The sequence below is a fragment of the Oryx dammah genome, unplaced genomic scaffold (genome assembly GCF_014754425.2).
Source record: "Oryx dammah isolate SB20612 unplaced genomic scaffold, SCBI_Odam_1.1 HiC_scaffold_2, whole genome shotgun sequence".
NCBI classification, from domain to species: domain Eukaryota; kingdom Metazoa; phylum Chordata; class Mammalia; order Artiodactyla; family Bovidae; genus Oryx; species Oryx dammah.
The window spans coordinates 50,053,748-50,076,064 of record NW_024070186.1 but is presented as its reverse complement, the minus strand read 5'-3'; the positions used below and the strand labels follow the sequence as shown (position 1 = coordinate 50,076,064).

General features: G+C 38.6%; 1 protein-coding gene across 3 annotated transcripts in view; it reads left to right on the top strand.

The window, feature by feature from the left end:
- The window catches only part of IFT80 (intraflagellar transport 80), a 134,132-nt gene that overhangs the window by 41,559 nt on the left and 70,256 nt on the right, over nt 1-22,317 (top strand). For all 3 annotated transcript variants that reach the window (XM_040247857.1, XM_040247865.1, XM_040247875.1), the window contains 2 exons: nt 46-135; nt 1,921-2,058. In XM_040247857.1, coding sequence (XP_040103791.1) covers nt 46-135; nt 1,921-2,058 — 228 coding nt within the window. The remainder of the gene's footprint in view (nt 1-45; nt 136-1,920; nt 2,059-22,317) is intronic.

The window sequence follows — 22,317 nt, the reverse complement described above, 5'->3', positions numbered from 1 at the left end:
TCAGTGCCCTTGAAGTTATAATTTATATCTTATTTTTTCTCCTAGTGGAAAGCTCATGATGGCATTATTTTAAAAGTAGATTGGAACTCTGTCAATGATTTGATTTTATCTGCTGGCGAAGACTGTAAATATAAGGTATGTAATGTTTGAATTTATCACCTGGTTGAAAGAATCGAATTTTGGTGAAAAGTATTTCACATATAAGAATATTCTTTAAGTCCTTCACTTTAGCCATATCTTTTAATCTAATAGTTCAGGAAATTGTTATTTTATAATTTTCAGTATTTTGAAGTGTTGCCTTTCTCCTTGGCCCATTTCATTGACGTATAAAATTTGACTTAGTGAGTAGTAACAGGAATACAATGCCTTGTTTTAGTGACTGGTGTTTCCAGTGGTCATGTATGGATGTGAGAGTTGGACTGTGAAGAAAGCTGAGCGCCAAAGAATTGATGCTTTTGAATTGTGGTGTTGGAGAAGACTCTTGAGAGTCCCTTGGACTGCAAGGAAATCCAACCAGTCCATTCTGAAGGAGATCAGCCCTGGGATTTCTTTGGAGGGAATGATGCTGAAGCTGAAACTCCAGTACTTTGGCCACCTTATGCGAAGAGTTGAGTCATTGGAAAAGACTCTGATGCTGGGAGGGATTGGGGGCAGGAGGAGAAGGGGGCAGTGGAGGATGAGATGGCTGGATGGCATCACTGACTCGATGGAGGTGAGTCTGAGTGAACTCCCGGGGTTGGTGATGGACAGGGAGGCCTGGCATACTGGGGATTCATGGGGTCGCAAAGAGTCGGACACGACTGAGTGACTGAAGTGAACTGAAATCAATTTACGGTTTAAAAAGTCAACCATACTGGTTTATTAAATGAAAATCAGCTCCAGACCAAAATAATTTGTGAGGAAGAATAAGATTTATGGTAAATATAGTTGGAGAAAATTTGGTTCAAATAAATACTTTCAGGGAAAGTTGATAGAGCACTTATTGAACAAAAAAATTTAAGCAAAAAACAGAATATGTCAAAACGTTGTTACTAAATTTAAAAGGATCACAATGGGTAGGTTTTAGAATTAATTAAAGACGTAGTAAAATCCAAAATTATCATGATGTTACTATAGTTTTTTCTTTGAGATATTTAGATTTCCAGGAATACATCTTCCCCCCAACCCCCACGACCTTTGTGGATAGTTCATTTCAGCTCAGTTCAGTTGCTCAATCGTGTCGACTCTTTGCGACCCCATGAATCGCAGCACGCCAGGCCTCCCTGTCCATCACCAACTCCCGGAGTTCACTCAGACTCACCTCCATCGAGTCAGTGATGCCATCCAGCCATCTCATCCTCTGTCGTCTCCTTCTCCTCCTCTCTCAATCCCTCCCAGCATCAGAGTCTTTTCCAATGAGTCAACTCTTCACATGAGGTGGCCAAAGTACTGGAGTCTCAGCTTCAGCATCATTCCCTCCAAAGAAATCCCAGGGCTGATCTCCTTCAGAATGGACTGGTTGGATTTCCTTGCAGTCCAAGGGACTCTCAAGAGTCTTCTCCAACACCATAGTTCAAAAGCATCAATTCTTCAGTGCTCAGCCTTCTTCACAGTCCAACTCTCACATCCATACATGACCACTGGAAAAACCATAGCCTTGACTAGACAGACCTTAGTCGGCAAAGTAATGTCTCTGCTTTTGAATATGCTATCTAGGTTGGTCATAACTTTTCTTCCAAGGAGTAAGTGTCTTTTAATTTTATGGCTGCAGTCACCATCTGCAATGATTTTGGAGCCCAAACAAATAAAGTAAAGACATGTAATTGCTAATATTACGAAGTGATGATTTCTAAATCTTTACTTGATATTTTATTGGAAAGCAGACTTGTTTGTAATACTGTGGTGACTGTTATAAAAGATTTTTTAAATTTGCTCTTGTAGGTATGGGATAGTTACGGCCGTCCTCTCTACAGTTCTCAACCTCATGAGCATCCTATTACCTCAGTAGCCTGGGCTCCAGATGGAGAATTATTTGCTGTTGGATCATTTCATACTTTACGCTTGTGCGATAAAACTGGGGTAAGACATAGTGATGAGCAATCACAGATGTGCTGTCATAAATGTGATAATGCACAACACACCTAGTTCTCAATCTTTAAAAAACATTTTCAGTGATGCATTTGACTGCATCTTTCTGATTTGTCTTCTTAATATATTGGTTTAATCAATTCCAGATTTATAGGACCATTCAACCTCTTTAAGTTCAATTTGAAGACTGAGTATGTTCTCTACTGTATTTCTGAAAATACTTATTTTAACCATATTTGTGAAAGATAGTAAAGTGTTAAAATTTATGCCCAACCACATAGAGAGTTGAGTTTTGAACTTTTTTTTTTTTTTTATCTACCATTGTGCTTCATACAAAACTTTTGGTTGCATATTTTTGGTAAGGAATTGATAGTAAATTTTTTAAATGGTCATTTTAAAACCAAAGATTTCATATTTGAATGCAGGTATGATTTTTCTCTCATAAGAGAGTATGCCCTGTATACAAATTCTGTTTAAAACATAGGCAAACAACCTAGCTCAGCAGCGTTTACCATTGTACTTAGAGAATGAATTGTTTCATCAAAGTGCTCCCAAGGCAGCAGCATTATATGAGAGACTATTACATATTGTTCCTGACTATGAGAAAATCATAATTTTCTGTTGCTTATTTTCCTCAAATGTAAAATAAGACAGTTAATTTAGAATGCAAAAAGCATAAATATGAATTTGCTTTTTTTCTAATTTTGGTACCTAAAAATCTAAATATAATTCTTGATTTCTAGAAGCACACAACTTTACTTCTATTTGACAGATGTTCTCTAGATGTGCATCGTTAACTTTATAATGTTGTCTTAGTTTCAGGTATATAGCAAAGTGAATCAGTTATACATATACATATATCCACTCTTTTTAAGTTTCTTTTCCCATACAAGTCATTACAGAGTATTGAGTAGAGTTCTCAATATAACACATTTTAACAGTAGTTATTCCTGGAGTTTAAAGTAGTAGGTGATGTTTTTTGAAAATTGCATTTTCTAAAATTTTCAAATAAAAGATATGCTTTGTATACTTTTGAAGAGGGGAACAAAGCTAGATTTATTTTTAAATTTTAATTTGCTCACAGAATTCATTGGATTCTCTAATCATGTAATTCATTTTTCTTTCCTTTTTTAAAAACCATTGATTTTTCAAGCTATTTAATTTGTATGTATACATAATAAAAGATGGAAAATTATTTTTAAGGTGACAGACTAGAACACATATATCTTTATTGGAAAATGATTCTGTTCACTAAGATATAAATGCTATAAGCATTTTGGGTCAAAAGCAAATTACCTGGGGACTTCCCTGGTGGTTCAGTGGTTAAAATGCCATGCTTCCGATGCAGGGGGCATGGGTTCAAACCCTGGTCAGGGAATTAAGATCCCACATATTGTGTAGCCAATAAATAACTAAAATTAAAAAACAGAAAACCTCAAAACTAAATTACCTGTTTAAGTACTTCCTGTACATCTTTTTTTAAAATGCCAAGCAAAATTTGTCCCTTTGCAGTTTACTTTCTTACCGATAAGATGGGTATTAAATGATTACCCACTCATTTATTTAATTACAGTTGTAATAAATTTTACAAGAATGTACAGGCTTCTCCTAGTAATGAGAACTAATATCTTTCGGGGGTCAAGGCAAGTTCGTGTGGTGAAAGGTAAGAAGGGCAATACTTATTGAGATTCTTCACCTTTTCCACTTACCAAGTAAGTGGTGTCAAGTTAAGAGCCTAAAATTTAAGTCAGTGGGTGCTAAATACTTTGCTCATACAACTATTTATATCTTGAAAAAACCTTACTAAGGTTTCTTTTAAGAAGTACATATTCTCATCAGCCTGAAAATGTCACTCTTAAATGTAACTCCTTGTTTTTTTTTTCCTCATAATCCGGCAACTTCAGTTCAGTTCAATAGTTCAATCATGTCCGACTCTTTGCCACCCCATGGACTACAGCACGCCAGGCCTCCCTGTCCATCACCAACTCCTGGAGTTTACTCAAACTCATGTTCATTAAGCCTGTGATGCCATCTAACCATCTCATCCTCTGTCGTCCCCTTTTCCTCCTGCCTTCAATCTTTCCCAGCATGAGGGTCTTTTCAAATGAGTCAGTTCTTCACATCAGGTGGCTGAGTTTCAGCTTCAGCAACAGTACTTCCAAAGAATATTCAGAACTGATTTCCTTTAGGATGCACGGGTTGGATCTCCTTGTGTCCAAGGGACTCTCAAGAGTCTTCTCTAACACCACAGTTCAAAAGCATCAATTCTTCGGTGCTCAGCTTTCTTTATAATCTAACTCTCACATCCATACATGGCTACTGGAAAAAGCATATCCTTGACTAGACAACAGTTAGAACTGGACATGGAACAACAGACTGGTTCCAAATAGGAAAAGGAGTACGTCAAAGCTGTATATTGTCACCCTGCTTATTTAACTTCTATGCAGAGTACATCATGAGAAATGCTGGGCTGGAGGAAGCACAAGGTGGAATCAAGATTGCCGGGAGAAATATCAATAACCTCAGATATGCAGATGACACCACCCTTATGGCAGAAAGTGAAGAGGAACTAAAAAGCCTCTTGATGAAAATGAAAGAGCAGAGTGAAAAAGTTGGCTTAAAGCACAACATTCAGAAAACTAAGATCATGGCATCTGGTCCCATCACTTCATAGGAAGTAGCCGGGGAAACAGTGGAAACAGTGGTTGACTTTATTTTTCTGGGCTCCAAGATTGCTACAGATGGTGATTGCAGCCATGAAATTAAAAGACGCTTACTCCTTGGAAGGAAAGTATGCCCAACCTAGACAGCATATTAAAAAGCAGATACATTACTTTGCCAAAAAAGGTCCGTCTAGTCAAGGCTATGGTTTTTCCAGTAGTTATGTATGGATGTGAGAGTTGGACTATAAAGAAAGCTGAGCACTAAAGAATTGATGCTTTTGAACTCTGGTGTTAGAGAAGAGTCTTGAGAGTCCCTTGGACTGCAAGGAGATCCAACTAGTCCATTCTAAAGGAGATCAGTCCTGGGTGTTCATTGGAAGGACTGATGTTGAAGCTGAAACTCCAATACTTTGGCCACCTGATGTGAAGAGCTGACTCACTGGAAAAGACCCTGATGCTGGGAGGGATTGGGGGCAGGAGGAGAAGAGGACAACAGAGGATGAGATGGCTGGATGGCATCACCGATTCGATGGAGATGGGTTTGGGTAGACTCAGGGAGTTGGTGATGGACAGGGAGGCCTGGCTTGCTGCAGTTCATGGTTTCCAAATAGTCAGACATGACTGAGCAACTGAACTGAACTGAACTGAACTGACTAGACAGACCTTTGTTGGCAAGTAATGTTTCTGCTTTTTAATATGCTGTCTAGGTTGGTCATGATTTTTCTTCCAAGGAGTAAGCGTCTTTTAATTTCATGGCTGCAGTCTCCATCTGCGGTGATTTTGGAGCCCCCAAAATAAAATCAGCCACTGTTTCCACTGTTTCCCCATCTATTTGCCATGAAGTGATGGGACCGAATGCCATGATCTTCGTTTTCTGAATGTTGAGCTTTAAGCCAACTTTTTCACTTTCCTCTCACTTTCATCAAGAGGCTCTTTAGCCTTTCCCTTCTGCAGGGGATCTTCCCAATCCAGCGTTCAAACCCAGGTCTCCTGCATTGCAGGTGGATTCTTTACCAGCTGAGCCACAAGGGAAGGCCAAGAATACTGGAGTGGGTAGCCTACCCCTTCTCCAGTGGATCTTCCCAACCTAGGAATCGAACCAGGGTCTCCTGCATTGCAGGGGATTCTTTACCAACTGAGCTATCAGGGAAGCCCAATCTGCAACTTAAAGTTGTATAATTAATAGTAGTAATCATTTATCCAGAGCCAGATTCTTTGGAAGAATGTCAGTGTTAGAGATTATAAAAATCTGAGGAAGGATATGTATCCTAGCATTTGCTCAAAATTTATTATTTCTATTTTGAGAGCTGTTTTGAGAGCTCTTCACAAATTTTTAGTTGAGTGCAGTTTTCTTAAAAATTATTTCTAGGTTTTCTTGAGAGAAATTAGATAGTAATTTTATAATATAAGCTTTAAAATGTGATGTTGATATAAACTTTCAGGTTATCTGTGAAATAATAAACCAAGAAAGATATGGTTTTTATAAACATTTTCTTTTAATGTTTTTCAAGAAATATTTGTAATGGGGAGAAAAAAGATCAAATGCTCAAATAATAGGTTTTGGTTTGAATGTATTCCTTAGCATGCATGTATGTAACCTGACTGATGAAAGAAATATTTGAAAAAGCAGAAATTTTTGTATTTTTGTCTAGGTACATCACTGCAACTCAGTTTTATATAATAAATCTAATATTCTCACTAACTTTCATCATAAGATTGGAATTTTTTAAAAAAGACTCTCACTAAGCTGATATGAAACTCTGGTTCCTATTTACATCTTCTATTAGGAAGGCAAGTTAACCTATATTGGTTCAGAACTCACATCCTGGCTAACTTTTAGAGACTGTGGTTCAAATACAGTTTTCATTTTCAGAGTCATTGCAGCACTATTCTGGTTTGCCCTACTTGTTTTCAACCCAGAGGCAAATTTGTCATGGTTTTACTGTGCTTATTCAAGTCAGTTGCATGTATAGGCTGTTTGATGGTGTTCCAAGGGCTTCATAGTAGTGTTAGTCGCTCAGTTGTGTCCAACTCTTTGCAACCCCATGGACTGTAGCCTTCCAGACTTCTTTGTCCTTGGGATTCTCCAGGCAAGAATACTGGAGTGGGTTGCCATTCCCTTCTCCAGAGGAACTTCTCAATCCAAAGATCAAAGCCAGGTCTCCTGCATTGCAGGCAGATTCTTTACCATCTAAGCTCCAGGGAAGGGCTTTGTACCAGTCTCTAACTTCTTCCACTCCAGATCCTACCCCAGATTGTGCATAAATGGAGTTGTATGTTGTCTCTTTGCTGTCATTAGTGTAAATCAGAGATGGTAGACCAGGACCCCACTGGACAGCCTTCACAGTACTCATTGGAGATGGCCTCTGCTTCAGTGTTACAGGGCTGGAGAGGTCTGAGAGGCTCTAGCTCGCAGACCCTATAGTATCTGGTGGGGAGGGAGAAAGGTGTTCCCTTTGCTCACTTAAGTGCAGAGCAGGAATGTTCCACAGGGCTCCATCCCACTGTCTCCGCAGCACGCAGTGCCATGGCTTCTTTCATTGTGTTTGGAGAAGGGTAGTTTTGTCCAAAGTGTTCCATCTTGCACTGCAGTCCCTCTCCCCAGCCCCTTGACCAGAGAATAAGCATTACTTGGTGCTTGTCTTGTCTCGTATACTACTTAGAGTTAATATAATGCCATCTCATGTAAAATATAAGAACGTTGCATGCATGTTGTTCCATTTACCCACCTCTCCTCTATAGTTGTACCACATATCACAGTAAGTTATAATTTTTACTTTTAAAAGCCATTCATTTTAAAGAAATTAAGAGAAAGAGGAAAGAAAGAAATGTTCAATATTTCTAGTGCTCTTCATTTCTTCCTGAAGATCCTAATTTCCAGTCAATATAATTTTTCTTCAACCTAAAAATCATCCTTTAGGCTTATCTCATAGTGTATAAGACTTCCGTGGTGGCTCAGATGGTAAAGAATCCACCCACAATGCAGGAGACCTGGGTTAGATCCCTGGGTTGGGAAGATCCCTGGAGGAGGGCATGGCAACCCACTCCAGTATTCTTGCCTGGAGAACCCCCATGGACAGAGGATCCTGGTGGGCGGCAGTCCATGGGGTCATAAAAAGTCAGACATGACTGAGCGCCTAAGCACACACACAACATAGCACATAGTGTATAACTGCTGGTGATGAATTTTCTTTTTGTTTTTCTGAAAATGTTTTTATTTTTCTCTTCACTGGATTTATAATTCTGGACAGACAGAGTTTTTTATCCTTTCTTTCAGTGCTTTAAAGATGTTGCTCCACTCTCTTTTGGTCTGTATTATTTTTGATGAGAAATAAGTGACTATTGGTATCATTGCTCTCCTGAATGTAAGGTGGCCTTTACATCTAGCTGGTTTGCAGATACTCAGTTTGTCTTTGCTTTCCAACAGTTTGATAGAGTGTGAATTTCTTTGTATTTGTCATGTTTTGGATTCCCTATACTTCTTGAATATATAAATTTATGATTTCATCAAATGGGAAATTTTGGCCATTATTTTTTCAAATTTTGTGACCCATTCTCTGTTTCCTTCCCTGCTGGAGGCCCAGTTAAAAATTTTTTAGACCTTTGATTTCTAAAAAATCAGGTCAGTAAGGCTCTGTTCACATTTCTTCAATCTCTTTTCCCTCTCACTTCTAGAAATTTATCTGAAGAGATCATTGAACATGTACACAATGATGTATGCATAACGATCTCATCACAGTATCATAATAGTAAAAATCAGAAATAAGTTGTGTCCACAAATGGGAGTCTAATTAGGTTATTATTCTATATACCCAAAATGGAATACCCTCAATTAATTAAAAGTGGGAAAGAGGGATTATGTTAAATAACCTGGAAAGCTATATATATTAATTTATTTAGTAAAAAAAACATTTTATTTTGTGATCTCACTTACATAAAATTGTATACCAACATCTCTCTGGAATCTAATCCAAAAGTTATAGCAACCAGGAGTAATGCTTAATGTAAAAAAGAACAAGGATGCTAAATTTTGGTAAGAAAGCACTATGGCATTTTTTTGTTTACCTGCCTACCATCTGCCATTCCTAGCTTGGCAGTGACCTTGGGGACAGAAGCCTATGTTCTAGTATAGCTTGTTGGTGTCAGTATGGTTTGTTGTTGTTCAGTTGCTGAGTTGTGTCCGACTCTTTGTGACCCTGTTGACTGCAGTACACCAGGCTTCCCTGTCCTTCAATGTCTCCCATAGTTTGCTCAAATTAATGTCCATTCAGTTGGTGATGCTATCTAACTATCTCATCCTCTGGTGCCCTGTCTCCTTTTGTGTTCAGTCTTTCTCAGCATGAGGGTCTTTTCCAATGAGTTGGCTCTTCTCATCAGGTGGCCAAAGTATTAGAGCTTCAGCTTTAGCATCAGTCCTTCCAATGAATATTCAGGACTGATTTCCTTTAGAATTGAATGGTTTGACCTCCTTGCAGTCCAAGACTCTCAAGAGTCTTCTCCAGCTCCACAATTCGAAAGCATCAATTGTTCAGTGCTCAGCCTTCTTATGGTCCAACTCTCACATTCATACATAACTGCTGGAAAAACCATAGCTTTGACTATACTAAATTTTGTTGACAAAGTGGTGTCTTTGCTTTATGATATGCTGTCTAGGTTTGTCTTAGCTTTCCTTCCAAGGAGCATCATGTCCTTAAAAAACTATAGTTGTACTTTTTAACCCTTTTGGTGATTTCCCTGAGAGACCAGCATAAAGGCTTGTCTTTGTTTTGCCTTCCTTGGAAATCTCTCAGAGCTGGAGAGGCTACCCATGTGGCATCTGTTGAAAGCATGTGAAGACATACTATGCACAGCCACTTGGAACAAGGGTTGGTGAATGGGGCAAGCAGCAGATAGACCAAAAAAACCTGGGACGAAAGAGGCTGAGACAGAAGATATATGGAAAAATAAGGGCATCGGAGAGCTGTCACATATACTGAGATTTCAGTGTGCAACACACATGCTCATGGCTAGACACACAGGACTTTAGAGGTGTGTCATTGGCAGACTTTTGAGCTCTGCACAGGCAGGAGGTGAAGGCTAAGGAAGAATTATAGGTGGCCTGGCTAAGTGTTGAAGGAGTACCCCAGCTCAGAGCAGATTGGGAAAGAATGGGAGAGTATTTTTTTCTTTCTCTTTGGCTTTGTCAGGTTGCTGGCTGATCACTGAGATAACAGAACAGAGACTTCAGTGCCTGTACATGAAGGGAGTACAATCTTTGCAAAGATAATTTGGAAAAATCACTAAATGAACAGATGATTACTGTCCTCAAAAAGCAGCAGCAGCAAGCCCTGGGGAGGGAGGAAGAATTTGATTTCCAGAGTTTAACACATTTTAATATTCAAAAAGGTCTACTTTTTAACAAAAAAAATGCAAAGTATGCAAAGTATGGCCCGGAAAAAAAGAAATAGAAACTGTCCCTCCAGAAGCGCATTGTTGGACTTATTAGACAAAGACTTTAAATCAGGTCTTACAGAAATTATAAAAAAAAGAACCAAATAAAAATCTTTAACTGAAAAAAAAAATGAGCAAAGAATAAAAGAAGTGCATTGTAAATGCTCCCATAAATCCCAAGTATATTCAATTTCTTCAGTAATGGGTATCATGCAAATAAACATTACAATATAATGCTATTTCCTATTCGTCAGAAAATGGGGGAAATGGGCCTCTGTCCCTACAACTTTCCTCAAGTATAATTTGGCAGAGTCTATCAAGATCCTCGAAATCTTTGACACAGCTATTGTACTTTCAAGGAAGTTTAAAAACACATTGCATATTTATTTGTTCATTTGTTTTCCTTATGGCTGAAAGCAAAGTGGAGGAGCTAAAGTACCTCTTGATGAAGGTGAAAGAGGAGAGTGAAAAAGCTGGCTTAAAACTCAACATTCAGAAAACTAAGATCATGGCATCTGGTCCCATCACTTCATGGCTTATAGATGGGGAAACAATTGAAACAGTGACAGACTTTATTTTCTTGGGCTCCAAAATCACTGCAGATGGTGACTGAAGTCATGAAATTAAAAGACGCTTGCTCCTTGAAAGAAAAACTATGACAAACCTAGACAGCCTATTAAAAAGCAGACACATTACTTTGCTGACAAAGGTCTATATAGTCAATGTGAAAGTGAAAGTCACTCAGTTGTCTCTGACTCTGCGACCCCATGGACTGTACAGTCCATGGAATTCTCCAGGCCAGAATACTGGAGTGGGTAGCCTTTCGCTTCTCCAGGGGATTTTCCCAACCCAGGGATTGAACTCAGGTCTCCCGCATTGCAGGTGGATTCTTTACCTGCTGAGCCACAGGGAAGCCCAAGAATACTGAAGTGGGTAGTCTTATCCCTTCTCCAGTGGATCTTCTGACCCAGGAATCAACTCGAGGTCTCCTGCATTGTAGGTGGATTCTTTACCAACTGAGCTATCAGGAAAGCCCCTGTATAGCCAAAGCTATGGTTTTTCCAGTAGTCATGTATGGATGTGAGAATTGGATCATAAAGAAGGCTGAACACCAAAGAATTGATGCTTTTGAACTGTGGTGTTGGAACTCTTGAGAGTCCCTTGGACTGCAAGGAGATGAAACCAGTCAATCCTAAAGGAAATCGGTCTTGAATATTCTATGGAAGGCCTGTTGCTGAAGCTGAAAAGTTCCATTACTTGGCCACCTGATGAGAAGAGTTAACTCATTAGAAAAGACCTTGATGCTGGGAAAGATTGAAGGCAAGAGGAAAAGGGGACGACAGAGGATGAGATGGTTGGATAGCATCACCGACTCAATGGACATGAGTTTGAGCAAGCTCTGGGAGATGGTGAAGGACAGGGAAGCCTGGTGTGCTGTAGTCTGTGGGGTCGCAAAGAGTCAGACATGACTGAGCGACTGAACAACAACAACAAAATTTTCATATTCATTAATTCCTTTATAAATATTTATTGTCTGTTATGTGCCAGGCACTTGCCCTCGGTGTTAAAGAAACAGCAGTAAACAAAACACATTCCCTGCTCTTAAAGAGTTTTTACTCCAGCAGACAAGACTATAAAAAACAAGATAAATACATATTATGTAATAAATGTTATAAAAAATAAAGCTACAAAAGAGAGATGGCATTATTTTAGAAGCGGTTAGGGAATATCAGGCACAAACTGTAATTTCCTGCTATATTCCACAATAAATTTTATTTTTACTATTAATTTTTTTAAATGCATGATTCAAAGACATAAGATAAAAACTTTAGTTATTATAAGTTATTCCCAGGTGGTGCTTAGTGGTGACCTGTCTGCCAATGCAGAAGTCCCGGGTTTGATCCGTGGTTTGGGAAGATCCCCTGGAGGAGGAAATGGCAACCCACTCTAATATTCTTGCCTGGAAAATTCCATGGACAGAGGAGCTTGGTGGGCTACAGTCCATGGGGTCGCAAATAGTCGACTGAAGCGACTTAGCATGCTTTATAAATTATAAATAAGTACACAGGATATATTAATGAATTGCACTGTATTACGTTAAGTGGAACAGAATTCAAGGGAAAAAAGCTGAACATAAAAAGTTTTTTTGACCAGATTTTAAATTAACTGATGTTGTTGCTTTTATTTATCAGTAGGTGGTGCTATTGCTTGTGTAAGAGAGAACTTTTTTCATTTGCTCTGTTCTTGAATATCAGTTAGTCATTATAATAATAATACTTCCCTCCATTCGTTCATTCTCCCATTCAATGAGTATAATTGTTATGATTCATCATCTTCAGTAACTGATCTTACTGCTGTATATAACTTTTCATTGTCAATTATGTATGTCAACACATGTAATTTGACATGCAATTTGCTAATTCCTGGTATATTAGAACATTGATCTTAAAAATTATTAATTAGTGTGCCCTAAAGAGAAACTTTGCATCTGTTTTCTTTCCTGCCTAAACTTAGTTTGTGAACACATAATTTTACGAATTCAATTAATCTAGCTTGGCTAAAGATATGTACTTTTGAGGATCCTTTTTCATGTCTGACTCTTTGCAACCCTGTGGACTGTAGCTGGCCAGGCTTCTCTATCCATGGGGATTCACCAGGCAAGAATACTGGAGTGAGTTGCCATGCCCTCCAGGGGATCTTCCCAACCCAGGAATCAAACCCGAGTCTTCCGCACTGAGGGCACATTCTTTACCGTCTGAGCCACCAGGGAAGTCCAGTATATTTATATACAAGTAGTAAAGAGAAGAGTGAGTTTGACATTTCAGAGGTACTTGTAAAAGTTGTTACAGTTAAGTCATGTTTTTTAGTTTAAATAACTCTTATTTCCCTATTAGGAAATAACCCCCATGCCTGAGCAGTTTGACAGAATACAGGAGGAAAAAAAAAGGTATCTTCCCTTAAAGGTACATAATATCTTTTGATAGGATAATGCTTTAAAGACAAATTCTCAATTATTCTCTGCCTTATGCTGTTTAGTATAATTGCTTATTTTTTTATTTTAATGTAGAAATAGTACTGATATGTTCGTAGAGCCCTGGAGTCTAGACTCCAATGGTGAATTTACAAATTACAAAATTAAAGGCTCTTTTTGGACCTTCAGGTTCTTCATCTATAAAATAGATGAGCTGGGCTAAGTGATCATCTCTCTCCTTTCAGCCCCACAGTTCTATGATGCCTTTCCCGTGGGCACCGGACATACTGCTGCCTCCTCTTATGAGCAGTATTAGTGTGGTGCTTCTTTGTTTTTTAATATAAGGTTTGTACAGAAGAGGTGGGCTTCCCCGGTGTTGCTAATGGTAAAGAACTTGCCTGCCAGTGCAGGAGATGTGGGTTTGATCCGTGGGTCTGGAAGATCCCCTGGAGGAGGGCAGGGCAACCCACTCTAGTACTCTTGCCTGGAGAATCCCATGGACAGTTTCTGTGGTCTCAAAGAGTTGGACACAACTATAGCGACTTAGTACTCAGGCATAAGAGGAGGTAGTGCTGTACATAAGGTACCAGAAGTGGGAAGAACTCAGGCAGTGCTAGAGAAGCGTGGCTGATCCTGTAACTTCAGACTATTTATCATGTATTTTATTATAGTTGGATGCAAGTAGCAGAAACCATTGATCAAAAAGAGCAATTTCCTCTAAGGTTACAGAGTTATCTTCCAGAAGCCAGACTTCAGGAAACTGCATTGCTAAGAAAACACAGAACATGGTCCTTTTGTGCATTTCGCCTCTGCTTCTCCCTGCTTATCCCTCTTTGTCCTTTCCCAGCAAACTGACCCCTCGCCCAGCCCTCCCCGGTTTACCTGCTTGAAGGTGACCAGTGTTAACAGTTCTCAAGTGTCCATCTCTATCCAAGAGAGCTGCCAGACTGAAATAAGAAGCTTAGTCCTAGTTTTAAACACCTTTAGAGAAGGAGTTACCACTCCAGCCTGGTCTAATCAGATATGTCTAGGCAGGTTGGGGTATGCCGCATAAAAATGGCCATCAAGAGTCTAGCAGTAACCATGGGGATCCCTGGAGGGGGCCAGAGCTTAGAAAATGGGGGAGGGAGGCCACCAACCCAGGAGGTTGCTATTTGTGTTTCAAAGCCTCCTTAGCCATATTTGCCAAAATTTTTCAGTTTTAATCCTCTGAGAGTTTTTCTTTTTACATGAATAAATTTCTGCTTTTATAATGAGAGTTATATTTTCAGATTTGCTATAAACCCAACTTTGCTAGAAACCATAAAGTATAAACCATCAAGGGAACTGAGCTGCCTTTACATTCTGTTGTCCAGAATTGAGAAATTTGGTAAGCAATACAAAATCAGAATTCTATTACAGAATTTACTTTTAATCATTTAAAAATCAGTACCTAACATGTAGGAGGTGTTCCATTTAATGTTGCATTTTAATGCATCATCATACAGACAAAATGTTTTCGTTTTTAGTGACTTACATTCACTCAATTGATGTAACTCAGTTAATGGCTTACATTGCAGCATTTTGACTAGTTTTTCTAGAATTGACCCAGTTAGTCAGTTTGGTTGATGTTTTTGAGAAAGCTAGTTGAAAATTTGTAAATCTTTGGCTTTTAGTTTGTTCCTTTGATTTTTTTTTTAATTTTAAAAGTCATATTTGGTTGAAGTCATGGTTTAAGCTCTGGGAAGAAAGGCTTGCTTCAGGACACAGGCACATTCATTCATTCATTCCTCCATTCAGCAGATACTTGTGTGTGTGAGTACTATGTGGTACTCTTGACTCTTCAAATAATAATACCCATACCTGTCAAATGGTAAAGAATCCGTCTGCAACGTGGGAGATCTGGATTCGATCCCTGGGTTGGGAAGGTCCCCTGGAGAAGGGCATGGCAACCCATTCCAGTATTATAGCCCGGAAAATCCCCATGGACAGAAGAGCCTGGCGGGCTACAGTCCATGGAGTCGCAATGAGTTGGACATGACTGAGCCACTGAGCATAGCTCAGTCCTCTGGGAGTAGCTCACTTTTTCTGAGAGTACTGATATGTAAACAGATAATAAAGTAACTAGTTATTTAATGGCAAAGGTTATAACTGTAGGAGAATGAATAAAGAATAGAATAATGGTGAGTTTTTAGATATGTCTCTACTCATTTTCCCTGGTGGCTCAGACAGTAAACCATCTGCCTACAATGAAGGAAACCCTGGTTCAGTCCCTGGGTCAGGAAGATCTCCTAGGGAAGGAAATGGCAATCCACTCCAGTATTCTTGCTTGGAAAATCCCATGGATGGAGGAGCCTGGTAGGCTACAGTCCATGGGGTCACAAAGAGTTGGATACGACTGAGCAACTTCACTCACGCTCACTACTTATTTTGGATCAAGCTAAATTGGTTAAAATTCCTCTCTGGTGGAGTAACTTTAAAACATTAAAAAAAAAAAAAAAACCCTTTTTAAAAATGACCAATAAATCATGTGTTGTTGATGTTATTTTTCACCAAAAAGCACAAATATGAATTAGCTTTTTTCTGATTTTGGTACTTAAAATCTAAATATAATTCTCTATTTCTAGAATCACAGAACTTCTGTTTGACAAATGTTCTCTAGATGCCCATATGTTAAAATCCTGCAGAAGCTCATGTTAACACCTGGACCTTTCATGCTCTGACTCCTTATATGTAGTACATCATTGTTCCTCCACCCTTCATTTGGGTAGAATTGGTAGTTTCCTCTTCTAAAATCTCTCATATTTTCTTTTACTTGTAAATATTTCATAAATCAAGCATCCATGTTCACACATTCTGATCAGTCATTGCCAGAGATACCAATCATGTAAAGAAGTCCTTTATTTTGATTTAAGAAAAGATGTTATTTCCTTTTATTGCATTGCCTTCAGTGAAATTACCTTTCCTCTTTTGCTTACTCTTCCTTCTTTTAAATAATTCTATAGATTTTTTTTCAGCCCACTAGTCCCTATCTAATTATTTACACTATCATCTGTTAAGGGCTATAGGTTTGACAATTAAAATTGCTCCTTGAGGACTTTCCCCACCCCTCCCCCCCCAGTATTCTGAGATTATCTTTATTTTCTCCAAGGACGACTCTGTCTCTTAGTCTAATTTTTAATACTATTGGAAAATATTCATGAAAAATGATAGCTTTCTTTTTCTTAATTACAATCTCAATGCTTTTTGTACAGTTTACATGGTAGGATATTAAATGCATATTTTGCTTAATGTTATAAACTCATTTTGATAACTTTTTCTTTCTAAAAGCAACTTGTTCAAAACATTTTAAATGTTTTATATATATACATATCCTTAATCCTTCAGTCCCACGTGAATAATAACCAAGATCCTACTATCACTTGGTGACAATGTCATCTAATTGGTTTAGTTTCTTTCTAGTTGTGAATAGCCTTTTAAAAGTCAAAACCACAGACCACAAACTACTTTTTAAAAGTGTTAAAAATATTGTTTCATGTGTTTATGCTTATATTTGAACCTTTAGGGAAAAAATTAATAAGCTTTTAAAATCCCCAAATTGATTGCTATAATTTTGTGGTAGGCCAGAAAATGGGGTTCCCAAAAATGCCCATGCCCTAATCCTGAGAACTTCTGAGTGTTACCGTAAATGGCAAAAGGGACTTTGCAGATACAAATAATGGACCTTTACCTGTAACACCATCCTGGATTACTCAGGTTGACCCAAACTAATCAAACGAATACTTTAAAGCTGAGAATCTTTCCTGGCTGGGTTAGTGTTTCAAGGAGGAGGAGACATTCAAAGTGAGAGCAACTCAGTCTCTGTTGCTGGCTTTAAAGAAGGAGGAAGGGGACCACAGGCAAGGAATGCAGGTGGCCTCTAGAACTTTCAGTTTGGGAATGGGGAATCTAGTCCTACAACTAACTGTAAGAAACTGAATTCTGCTGATATCCTGAATGATAAAGGAAATGGATCCTCCCCCAAAGCCTCCAAAAAGGAATGCAGCCTTGCCAACATCTCTTTTATCTTCAGTTCAGTTCAGTTCAGTCGGTCAGTTGTGTCCGACTCTTTGCGACCCCATGAATCCCAGTACGCCAGGCCTCCCTGTCCATCACCAACTCCCAGAGTTCACTCAGACTCACGTCCATTGAGTCAGTGATGCCATCCAGCCATCTCATCCTCTGTCATCCCCTTCTCCTCCTGCCCCCAATCTCTCCAGGCATCAGGGTCTTTTCTAATGAGGCAACTCTTCGCATGAGGTGGCCAAAGTACTGGAGTTTCAGCTTTAGCATCAGTCCTACCAAAGAAAACCCAGGGCTGATCTCTTTCAGAATGGACTGGTTGGATCTCCTTGCAGTCCAAGGGACTCTCAAGAGTCTTCTCCAACACCACAGTTCAAAAGCATCAATTCTTTGGCGCTCAGCTTTCTTCACAGTCCAACTCTCACATCCATACATGACCACTGGAAAAACCATAGCCTTGATTAGACGGACCTTTGTTGGCAAAGTAATGTCTCTGCTTTTGAATATGCTATCTAGGTTGGTCATAACTTTTCTTCCAAGGCGTAAGCGTCTTTTAATTTCATGGCTGCAATCACCATCTGCAGTGATTTTGGAGCCCCCAAAAATAAAGTCTGACACTGTTTCCATTATTTCCCCATCTATTTCCCATGAAGTGATGGGACCAAATGCCATGATCTTCGTTTTCTGAACGTTGTGCTTTAAGCTAACTTTTTTACTCTCCACTTTCACTTTCATCAAGAGGCTTTTTAGTTCCTCTTCACTTTCTGCCATAAGGGTGGTGTCATCTGCATATCTGAGGTTATTGAGATTTCTTCCAGCAGTCTTGATTCCAGCTTGTGCTTCTTCCAGCCCAGCATTTCTCATGATGTACTCTGCATATAAGTTAAATAAGCAGGGTGACAGTATACAGCTTTGACGTACTCCTTTTCCTATGTGGAACCAGTCTGTTGTTCCATGTCCAGTTCTAACTGTTGCTTCCTGAACTGCATACAGATTTCTCAAGAGGCAGGTTAGGTGGTCTGGTATTCCCATCTCTTTTAGAATTTTCCACAGTTTATTGTGATCCACACAGTCAAAGGCTTTGGCATAGTCAATAAAGCAGAAATAGCTGTTTTTCTGGAACTCTCTTGCTTTTTTCATGATCCAGTGGATGTTGGCAATTTGATCTCTGGTTCCTCTGCCTTTTCTAAAACCAGCTTGAACATCAGGAAGTTCATGGATCACGTACTGCTGAAGCCTGGCTTGGAGAATTTTGAGCATTACTTTACTAGTGTGTGACATGAGTGCAATTGTGTGGTAGTTTGAGCATTCTTTGGCATTGCCTTTCTTTGGGATTGGAATGAAAACTGACCTTTTCCAGTCCTGTGGCCACTGCTGAGTTTTCCAAATTTGCTGGCATATTGAGTGCAGCACTTTCACAGCATCATCTTTCAGGATTTGAAATAGCTCAACTGGAATTCCATCACCTCCACTAGCTTTGTTCGTAGTTGATACTTTCTAAGGCCCACTTGACTTCATATTCCAGGATGTCTGGCTCTAGGTGAGTGATCACACCATCGTGATTATCTTGGTCTTGAAGGTCTTTTTTGTACAGTTCTTCTGTGTATTCTTGCCAGCTCTTCTTAATATCTTCTGCTTCTGTTAAGTCCATACCATTTCTGTCCTTTGTTGAGCCCATCTTTGCATGAAATGTTCCATTAGTATCTCTGATTTTCTTGAAGCGATCTCTAGTCTTTCCCATTCTGTTTTCCCCTATTTCTTTGCATTGATCACTGAGGAAGGCTTTCTTATCTCTCCTTGCTATTCTCTGGAACTCTGCATTCAGATGCTTATATCTTTCCTTTTCTCCTTTGCTTTTCGCTTCTCTTCTTTTCACAGCTATTTGTAAGGCCTCCTCAGACAGCCATTTTGCTTTTTTGCATGTCTTTTCCATGGGAATGGTCTTGATCCCTGTCTCCTGTACAATGTCATGAACCTCTGTCCATAGTTCATCAGGCACTCTATCTATCAGATCTAGACTCTTAAATCTATTTCTCACTTCCACCTTATAATCATAAGGGGTTTGATTTAGGTCATACCTGAATGGTCTAGTGGTTTTCCCTACTTTCTTCCATTTAAGTGTGAATTTGGCAATAAGGAGTTCATGATCTTTTATCTTAGTTTAGTGAAATCCGTGTGGGATTTATGACCTATGGACCTGTAAGATAATAATGCTGTGTTGTTTCAAGCCTCAGCGTTCATGGTAATTTGTTACGGCAATACTAGAAAACCATCTTTGTAACTGCGGTACAAAGCCAGTCTTAGCAGTGAGTTATGTGGGTGGTGTTTGGGGAAGGTTTTCACCCCCCCTTTATTAATGACAGACTTTCTCCTATTAGCTTTTTTGGTTTGCTTTAACAATTTGTTATTTCTTGAAATAGTTTCATAGGAGTAATACACTAAACTTATTGGTTTGCTTTAACAATTTGTTATTTCTTGAAATAGTTTCATGGGAGTAACACACTGAACTTATTATTATCAGAATCTTTTCTGAGTAATTTGGTTAACTGAAAGTAGATTTTGGATGAGAGTGTGAAAAGAGAGGCATGGATACTGTTACCAGGGAAATGGGTTTTAATGGGGAGAATTTGGGGCTAGCCATAGAAGACTATCAAGGTCCTGGATATTTGGGGAGGTGCCAGTGATATTTGCCCAAGACAAAACTAAACTGGCTAGCCTCACAACTTTTCAAGACTGACTGCATTTAGACAAAAAATACAGGCATGCCTAAGAGATATTGCTAGAGATATTTCAAGTTTGGTTCTAGACCATCACAATAAAGCAAATATCACAATAAAAGGAGTCACATGCACTTTTTGGTTTCCCAGTGCATATAAAAGTTATGTTTATACTATACTATAGTCTATTAAGTGTGTAAGAGCATTATATTTTTGAAAAAACAATGTGCATATCTTAATTAAAAAATAATTGGTTAAATAATAATTGGTTGGTTAAAAAAATTGCTAACCATCATCTAAGCCTTCAGTGGTCATAATCTTTTTGCTGGTAGAGGGTCTTGCCTCGATGTTGATGCCTGCTGATTAACGAGGGTGGTGGTTGCTGAAGGCTGGGGTGGCTGTTGCAATTTTGAAAAATAAGAATTAATTGACTCTTCCATCACAAACAATTTGTAGCATGCAGTGCTGTTTGATAGCATTTTACCCACAGTAGAAATTCTTTCAAAATTGGAGTTAATCCTCTTAAACCCTACCACTGCCTCATTAAACAAGTTCATTTTATATTCTAAACCCTTTATTCTCATTTCTTTAATCTTCACAGCATCTTCCCTAGGAGTAGATTCCACCTCAAAAAACCACTTTCTTTGCTCATTCAGAAGAAGCAACTCTTCATCCATTAAACTTTAATTATGAGATTGTAGTAAGTCAGACACATCTTCAGGCTCCAGTTATAATTCTGGTTCTCTTGCTATTTCCACCACATCCGCAGTTACAATGATAGCATCAGAAATCACTGATCATCGATCAATGTAACAAATACCATAATAATTTAAAAATTTGAAATATTGCTAGAAACACCAAAATGTGACAGACATGAGGTGGGCAAACGTTATTGGAAAACTGTTGCTTGATAGACTTGCTAAGCACAGGGTTGCCACAAATATTTAATTTTTGAAAAATACAACATCTACAATGAGCAAGAAAGTAAAGTGCAACAAAACAAAGTAAGCTTGTTTATTGCTAAATCTCTCAAAAGCGTGACAGCAGCTGACTGTGTGTTCTTGTTCAGTGGCATAGTGCTTCTTCATAGACAGCTCAAAATAGCATTGGTGTTTCACTTGGATGAGTTATTGTGAATGCAGATTATTCCATAAACTTCTTTTACAATACTATTTCTGTTATTTTTCTTCTGTTTTTTACTCATTCATACTGTTTTTTTAAATAAATTATTTTCACTTAGCCAAGTCAAAAGTAGTTTATGTTTATGTTTTCATATTCTGTATTCTAAGAAAACCATGTTAGCTACGATTTATTGCTTGGAATTCTGAAAAAAATAGAAAACCTCACCAGTATGGTCAAGTGATTCTCCCAAAAGTATCACTGATAGGTAAATGTGGTATCAGGCTTCTAAGATCATAAAAAAAGAAGAATTCCCAAATCACCAACAAAGGCCTATAAGTAAGACAGGCCAGTCTGACAACAGCAGCTGAAACTGGAAAGACAGTTCCGTAGAATCCAATTCTAAGTGCTGAGGGACCATGACAGGATCTGGTAGTGCTGGAGATGTCTGGGTATAATGTACTCTTGAAACTAACAAGTCAAGCTTCCTCTTGGTACAAAGCCCTGTGCTACAGAAATTGCTGAGATTAAAATTCAGTTTGATTACAACAGAGACAATTGAGCAAAGATGAGAATGGATCCAGATAAAATTGGGGAAGAAGCAGAGAATGCCCGTCTCAAAAACTGGAGGCTCTTTTTTTTTTTTTTTTTTCAATCACTGCAAGAAAACAACAGAAGAGAGAGCTCTAGAGCTATCCTGCTGGGACATTCCTCCCTCCCATGAGTGTACAGGAAAACCCTTTTCACTTGAAAATGAGCAGATCAGGGCCACAGTCAAATCATAATGTTACCAAAGACAACGAAAGTATGCCATAAAGAGACAAGCACTGCAACCAATTAATTCAAAAGAAGTTGAAGGATATTAACAAAAGCTATGAAATAATCATGTAAATCAGAACTAGAAAGATCAGGGCCACAGTCAAATCATAATGTTACCAAAGACAACGAAAGCATGCCATAAAGAGACAAGCACTGCAACCAATTAATTCAAAAGAAGTTGAAGGATATGACAAAAGCTATGAAATAATCATGTAAATCAGAACTAGAAAAAGTAGGAAATGAGGTGATGGGAAAATGCGAGATTTTTAAGGAGAGGTGACAGAACTTAAGAGGGAGTTATTTTAAAAAGGAAAAATTATTACAGCAGTGAAGACCAGAAGGAATATAAGAGCAAATGAACAAGGTGGATGGTACCTTAAGATAAATAGAATGTGAAATGGAAGCAAGGAAATTGCAAAAGAGATATAAAGTTTGATAGGAAGTGATACAGAAGATAGAGGAAGTTTGATGTAAATTATATAAATATGCC